This window comes from Apodemus sylvaticus, chromosome 11 (genome assembly GCF_947179515.1).
Source record: "Apodemus sylvaticus chromosome 11, mApoSyl1.1, whole genome shotgun sequence".
In the NCBI taxonomy this organism is placed as follows: Eukaryota; Metazoa; Chordata; class Mammalia; order Rodentia; family Muridae; genus Apodemus; species Apodemus sylvaticus.
This window is the reverse complement of record NC_067482.1, coordinates 14,713,774-14,721,258: the sequence shown is the minus strand read 5'-3', so window position 1 is coordinate 14,721,258 and position 7,485 is coordinate 14,713,774. Positions and strand designations below refer to the sequence as shown.

The following is a 7,485-nucleotide window of genomic DNA, read 5'->3' as shown; positions in this document are numbered from 1 at the left end:
TCAGTGCCAGCAAAAACAAAATCTCGCACCTTGGCCATAGACACAGCGCTCACCACATTTAGGACAATTATCTGTAGCAAAGGAGATGTTCTTGGGCTGCCTTATTGCCCTGAGAGTTTCCAGGAGCTGCAGACAAAGTTGGGCAAATCTTACTCTGGAGACATGAGCCAACCTATCATACCACTCCAGAGGGGCAGGGTATTGTTCCACATTCATCTTGCTCCAGTTGACTGTGTGCTCCAAAAGGTCCTTCAGGATGGGCATGGAGAAGCAATTGTTGTAGAAGTTGATCTTGGTGAGCTGAGAGCAATGTGTGAGGGCAGGTAGGAGGGCAATGAGCTGGGAGTCCTTCACCCTACATCCCTGAAAATCCAGAGTTTCTAGAGTATCTGCCACCTTTTGGAGGAGACATTTCATAGGCATCAGATCCAAATCTGTTAGAACCACACCTCTCATTTCCAGATGTTTTAGCTGAAAGACACTCTGGCAGTGGGAGAAGGAATCCAAGTCTGACTGTGAAAGTTGGTAGTGAGTGACAGAAAGGGAGCTCAGTGGCGTCATCAGGTGCCTAGAGATGAAGGGGACCAGAGGGTTAGTTCTGGCAAATGGTGATGGAGAGCATGGGGTGGGCTTTTCAATGTCTTAGAAGGGAACAGGGACCCCAAGCTGAGTGTGAGCAAATGATCAAAGATATTATCTGAGATGCTTCCTTTTGGAATCAGCTTAGTGAAGTCAAACCCACACTTGATCTGCTGGCCATAGTCTCAAGCAGAAAACCATTATACCCTATAAAACCCAGGATACCAAGGAGGAAGTTCCATGCCAGGAGAGTCCTGACAGGATCTAAGGACATGACCTGTGGCCTCAGTCAATGCTGCATTGCACCCTGACCTCTCCACAGTCACTCATGCTATCATGCAGATGCCCACACTCCCTCTTGTCTCATGCACTCAGCCCTACTGAGGGTCAAGCATTTCACTCACGGAGTAGTAGGGGGAGAGGGAAGGCTGTGCCCACAGATCTAAGCAGACAGCTCACCTTCTCACATTGCTGCTGAGTCCCTCAAGATCTAAGTACATTCAACTCTTCCTGTCCCCTTTTTGATGGATTGTTTGCCTATGATTCCAAGAAGAATTTCAAGCCCTCCTCACCATATCTGACCTACTCCTTATCTCCCTTTTGTCCTCTGCTTCGGGCATGCTCATTTAAGACTTGGAATCACTGCACATTACGTACATATTCTAAGGAGCCCCTAAATGTTTGTTCCCAGTGACTGACAGACAGGCATCCTGGACCACTAATCTTTAAAATGGAAGAGGAAAATTTGCTCTGCTAGCTGACCCAGTCCTCCATCCTTGCTCACCTGAGGACCTGATTCATGTGGTCTTTGAGGAAATGGACACCACTCATGGAGAGATGCTGGAGACAATTGAATTTGGAGAAGACAGATATGAACTCCTGGATAGACTGCTCTTCTCTGTCTCCTGTCCTATTGGCAATCTTGAAGACGTTCTTGTAGAGGGGTGCCAGGAAGAGTTTGCAAAGATTTCTCATCTGCCCAAAGCAGGAAGCAAATTCAGCCAGCTTGTACAAATTCCACTGAGTGTTCAGTTCCAATTCCTCAATATGCTCTGGATGAAATATATTCAAGATCTTGCTGATAAAGTCCATGGGCATAGCCCAGATCTTCATCTTTGCACAACACAAATGTAGGGAGTCCTTTCTCTGCTGGGCCCACTTCAAGAAGGCTGCTTGTGCTTCATCAAGGCGTGGCCTGAGGCACAACTCAGCTACCACCTTCAGCTGCCTCCTCACTGCATATCTGGGAAGGGCCTTCACTACTGGCTTCTCATCCGAGGGCTCTGAAGAACAGCTATCGTCCTCTGTACCAGCCCATATGTTCCAAAAGGCATGGTGCACATTCCTCAGGTCCAGAACCTGAAGTTTTCCCCTGCTGAGGGTGAACACATGTCAAGTATCAGCAGCCGCGATGACCCTCAGTAAGGGTTCACTAAGTGACTCTATAGTGAAATACCCCTCAGCCTGCCAAGCTGTATATTTTTTAAACAACAGTGCAATGTGCACACATGCATGCTGCACAATTTTCTCTGAGCTGCATGTGTGGCCCTGACCACTTTCCTTCCTCTAAGTTACTCATTATTTCTCCCTAGTCCCATTATTAATGGTTTTAGGAATGGCAGGGATAGATAGGCACATTCTACTGTGAGGCTGCTTGGATCAAAGCCCTAATCCACTGATAACTGTCCTTAGTCCAAGCACACAATAGCTATAAGGTTCCTGAATCACTGTCTGGTGATCCCATCAGAAGCCATTCGCAATGACCCCACAATCTCTACTGTGTACCCCACATGGTCTCTTATATAATACTTGACCTTTGCTCACCTGGGGTGAAACCCTTTAGTCAGTCGCATGTCTATTCCATCTAGCACAGCTTGCAACATTTCCAGTTTAGGCGTCTTCATCAATGCCCCCACAGGGAGACAGGGGAAAGGCCAGGCTGCCAACATTGCCTTTATGAGCTTGGTTTGTCTGCCACTGAAAGCCTCCTTGAACAGTGCTGGGAAGAGTACAGAGGGGAGATCCTCCAGAGAGGATATGGCCAAAGCCTCATCTCTCACCAGAGACTGAATTGCCAGCTTCTTGAGTGTGGCTGCGGTCTGAATACTCATCTTCTAAAGTCTCGAGTCAAAAGACTCCTGCCAAGAAGTCAGAAAGGAATACACGTTCAAGACAAACTTAATACAACTTCCTCAACATTATATCAACCACTAAGCTTCTGAGCTAATGCTCTAACAGTAACAGAGAAATCAATTTGCCTGTTCAACCTAAACTGGTAGTGGAAAGAGAGGCTCCCACAATGATAATGTGGAAGTCTTTATATCAAGCAAATATTCACATAATTGTCAGATCAAAATATTTTATGTAGGACCCTTTCTCAAAAACAAAATAAAATATCTCAAACCTATGCAAACAAAAAGTAACCGAGGAAACAAACATACCAATGTAAATCCATGAGTTATGGATCAAGATTAATTCCCAGAAAATAGAATGACTTGAGTGCATTTCTACAATATTGAATCTCACCTGTGTCTGTGAAGTAGAATATGTCCACAGAGCAAACGTGTGTGTAAAAGAGGCGATGGAAAACCTAAGGCAAGACACATGAGTAAATCACATGTGTCATTTCAGCTATATGATGTGGAAGGATATCAAGGATACCTGGCTTACAGGTCTACAGTGTAATCCAGGGTCTCACAAAAAAATAAAGACCATTACAGTGAAGGGGAAACATGAGGGAGCATTTTAATCAGATTGTCTGATTTGGAGCTTACCTGGAGGCACATGGCCAGCTCTAAGAGAGTTGGAACAACATACAGAATCCTTGTCTCAAACAGTTATATCAGGCAAAGTAATGGAATATACACACAAGCTATCATGGGATAGTATTGGTGATGAGGCTAAAATTTCATTTGCAATGAAACCCAAGATCCTCAACATGTTCCTCTTAAGGAGTCTGAATTTCTCTATATCAAACTGCATGACCCAAGGAGAAAAAAAAAATGGTTTACATACCAGTTGAGCAATGCAGATATGTTGCCAAATCCCAGCCGAATCAGGGAGATTTGCAAGATGCAAGCCTCTGACTGTGATATGTGGCTCCATAGAAGCCTTTATATACATCTCTGCTTGCCCCTCCCTATTGTAGCCACACCCTTCAAACCCAAACCGGAATTGGATTTCCTGGTCTAATCTCCACCCTTTAAATTATAGATCAAAGTTGTAATCATTTCACTCATTGAATCAGAAGGACTTGTGATAACAAATTTCCCACTCATCGTCATTCACACACACAAACACACCCAAAAGTTTCTTGGATAAATAAAAAACATTCCATTTGTTAATACACCATACAACACCATGTGGGTACATTTATTCCTTCATTTGCATAAGATCTATTCAGTTTTCAAGTTGTACCAGTGACCATGTCATGCTCTGAATCCAAGGTTGTTTTAGAGGTCCAATTCTAGGAATCCTTCAGCCTCAGAAACCTTCTTATGGCTAGGATTATTGTTATGAATAACTATTTCTTGTTTGATTTTATTCATGTGACCAGAGTTTGCATCAGGTAAGGGTTTAATCAGTTTTTGATGAGAGACACGACATAATTGGAAGATATTCTTTTTCACTGGATTTGGAACAGATTGCTATGTCAGAGACAGGAATATACATTGAAGCTCAAGGAATGAAGTGGATGCTCGGTCAATAAATTTCAGCATCAACCACTCTAGAGGTGGTGCCGGAGCATAGCTTGACCCCATTACTATACTAGCCAGGGTTCTGCATGTACTCAGATGGTCGGGAGCTACCCCACATACAGGAATTCTCCCTACAACTCTCTTTGCAGCAGACAAGATGGGGCATGCAGCAAGGATGCTGGGACATCCCTGAGATAGGATGCTCAGTTCATGGTCATGTTCATCGAAATTGTAAGTCGTAGTATTGTGTGATCTCTACAAAGCCTGCTTCCTAAATGGACGAAAGCAAACAGAAAAAGGAGGGTGTGAGGGAGATGGTGCCCTTGGCTCCCAAGGAAGCAGAGAGTAAGTCAACTAGGATCAGCCAAAAAGCCTTCCTCAAGGAGATGTAATCTAGAGTGGGACGTGGGCTGAAGGGTTGCTTTAGAAAGTGTGAGCACCTATCAATCTTCTATTCCTATCATCTATGTGGTGGCTAGAAATGATCTGTGATTACAGTTCCAGGCAATCTGAAACTCCATTCTGACCTGCTAGGGCAACAGGCCTGTGAGGGTTATCCATTCCTATTTGTACACAAGCACCACTACCCATAAAATCAATCATCTAAAAACAGCAGCTCTATCTTGGGTTTTGTGGCACACACCTTTAATCCATCCCCTCAGGAGTCCAAGGTTGACTGGGTCAGTGAGTTCAAGGCTACCCTCATCTAAATAAATAATTCAAAAACCAGTAAAGCCTATGGAGTGAGGATCTGTCTTATAATTAAACCAGAGCTGAGCAGGGTAGCACAGACCTAAATCTCAAGAGAGGCAGGGGCACCTTTGATGTTGAGGCCAAACTGGACCACAGAGTAGCTTATGGGACATCTAGGGCTCTTAAACAATGAAACCCTGCCCCCAAACAACAAAACAAAGAAACACATAAACAAAGTGTAGTTTACTAGATGGCGCAGGTACAATCCTTAAAACTAGCATTAGGGAGGTAGTAGCAGGTGAAGGACTAAGGTCAAGGTCAGCATGTTGTTCAGACTGAGTTCAGGAAAAAGGAGACATGTTAAACAGACCATCCCTTTCAAAAACCAACCAAATAACCCAACAACCAAACAACCCAAAACCAGACAAGCAATCAAGCAAAGCAAAAATTACCCAAAACACAATTCTAAAAGAAAATCCTCCAGAGAGCTTAAGGTCCAGTGAGATGGCCCAAAGAGCAATAGCACTTGCCGCCCAAGTAAGTGCTGAGTTCAGTAATGGGGCCCTCGGGTGGAAGGAGAGAAACCACTGCAGTTTTGAGTCCTCCCCCATCTACACGCATGCTCTGCTGCTGGTACACCAAGACGCAAATGAAGCAAGACAGTTCTCAAGTACAGAACAGCATGAGAGCTGATCCAGGAAGGTGGTGAAAGCTTCAGGAGACTGAAGAAGGATGGCTCCAAACTGACTCTAACCTAGCCGACATAATGTGATTCTGTCTCACCCAACCAAATACCAATAATTGTAGCTCAGTGGTAAATAGGCAGCTCAGTCTCTTGTCCTAGTTTTCATGAATGAAACCCAGTGAAGGTTCTTATCCCGTTGGTCAAGAGAAAACAGGTTTCTCCAAAGAGCTAAGGAGGTCTCTTGGGAAAAGCAAGGAGAAATCCATACTGGAAAGAAAGAATTTCAGTGTAAATTGGGTCCAAGGTAAAAGAGACATTGAGCTGGATGGCACTGATGCCCAGGGAATTATGGAGCCTAGGGGCTACCACTGAGCTTGATAAGTTACTCAGCACTATAGTTCTTAATGGAAGAGTTAAAAGTACCTCTGGTCAAAGATAAAGATAATGACTCATTTTTACTGCGCCTGATAAATTTCCAGCCTTAGACACAATGTAGGCTTTTGCCAAAACACCCAAGGGTGGGAAAGGGGCTTTGTTCAGGTCCAGGCTTTGTACTCAGTGGGAGGGAATAGATTCCAGATCCTATTATATTCCTGCAAGCTTATTTGGAGAGATTTTCTGTGATTGACCTGTGTCCCTCTGCGGAGCATGTCCTGGGTGTCCTTGAAGAAGTTCGTGCAAAGGGTGGGGCACAGTAGATTCTTATGTTTGGTCTGCATGGTTTCTCCAAAGTGCTAGGAGCCCTGTCCTGGTGACTTTGGCCTTCTGTTGCACGATTGTCAGAGTAGGAGGTTGGGGAGCCTGGCAGGTTTTCTTGTTTTGGTTTGTTTCTTGTTTCTTTATGTGACTTCGGCCCTTGAGGGTTTCCTCTGGACTTGACTGAGGATGCGATCCTGCTGCTAAGCCCTGTTCTTTCTCTGGCCAACATAGTCCAGCCCCTTTGCTGATCTGGTGCTCTGAGATATTATTCTGGTAGCTTGCTGCCCTCTACCACCAATGAATGTGTAGCAGCTGCTTCACAGTTGTGACCTTAGAATTTAGCCACTCACACAATTGCACACACAATTCCTTTCTGTTGTCACCCCTGAGCTACACCTGTAGGAACTTGGAAGGAACATTGTGTGACTCAGAACACCTGTTTGCTGCCCAAAGCTGTGAGCTACCATTAACTTCCTTGATTGTCAATTGGATTTAACAGGCAGAAGCCACAGACTATAGGCTTGGAATCCAGTGGAACTTCTGCGAACGGCTTCTCCCAACATTTTCTTCAGAAATTTGGCTATCACAGGACACTGGCAACAATTAGGCTTGATCCTCAACCTGTGAATATCTGGTAACTTTCTTCCAGAAGTGCCTAGTGAGTAATCTCAGGGGCAGGCTTGCCAGTTCTAAGGTTGTGAAGAAACTGTCCTTAAGACTGGGGCTCACGTTAACGAGTCACTGGCCTTCTCCATGTTAGAGGTGCTCTCATAATCAAGAGTGATACAGCTCACAACCTTCAAGTTTCTAGGACTGTACTATATTATTTCTCACATTTGGATACTGAGATCCTTTCCTGTATTGAACCCCAGCACTAATTTTATGGCTGCCTAGATGAAAGAGTTTCCATCTATAACCTAGGCTACATGCAAAGTAAAGAGTCCATACCTCTGCATCCTTGTGTGGTAAGAGCCTTTTACCTGTCTAGCTCCTGTCTTGTTGGCTTATCTGTAGACTATGTGCCAAGCTGATCCTTGATCATGTTTACCTCATATTTACTGAATGTATGGTTCAGCAGTTAAGAGCACTGGGGATACAGGACACAGAAGCTGCAACATATAAGCAGGCAAA

General features: G+C 44.5%; 1 protein-coding gene across 1 annotated transcript; it reads right to left on the bottom strand.

Moving 5' to 3' along the window:
* On the bottom strand, positions 1 to 2,690 carry LOC127696291 (PRAME family member 8-like). The gene is made up of 3 exons (XM_052198861.1): positions 2,404 to 2,690; positions 1,364 to 1,954; positions 1 to 568 (listed from the first exon to the last, which is right to left on the bottom strand). Exons 1-3 carry the CDS (start codon positions 2,688 to 2,690, stop codon positions 1 to 3), a joined length of 1,446 nt encoding a protein of 481 aa, XP_052054821.1.
* Positions 2,691 to 7,485: the final 4,795 nt, after the last annotated feature.

Excerpts from the sequence above, each read along its gene's own strand:
- LOC127696291 (XM_052198861.1), bottom strand. The coding sequence starts at position 2,690 with ATGAGTATTCAGACCGCAGCCACACTCAAGAAGCTGGCAATTCAGTCT. Across the intron at positions 1,955-2,403 it reads ACTAAAGGGTTTCACCCCAG|CAGGGGAAAACTTCAGGTTC; the intron begins GTGAGCAAAGGT and ends GTTCACCCTCAG. Across the intron at positions 569-1,363 it reads CACATGAATCAGGTCCTCAG|GCACCTGATGACGCCACTGA; the intron begins GTGAGCAAGGAT and ends CTTCATCTCTAG.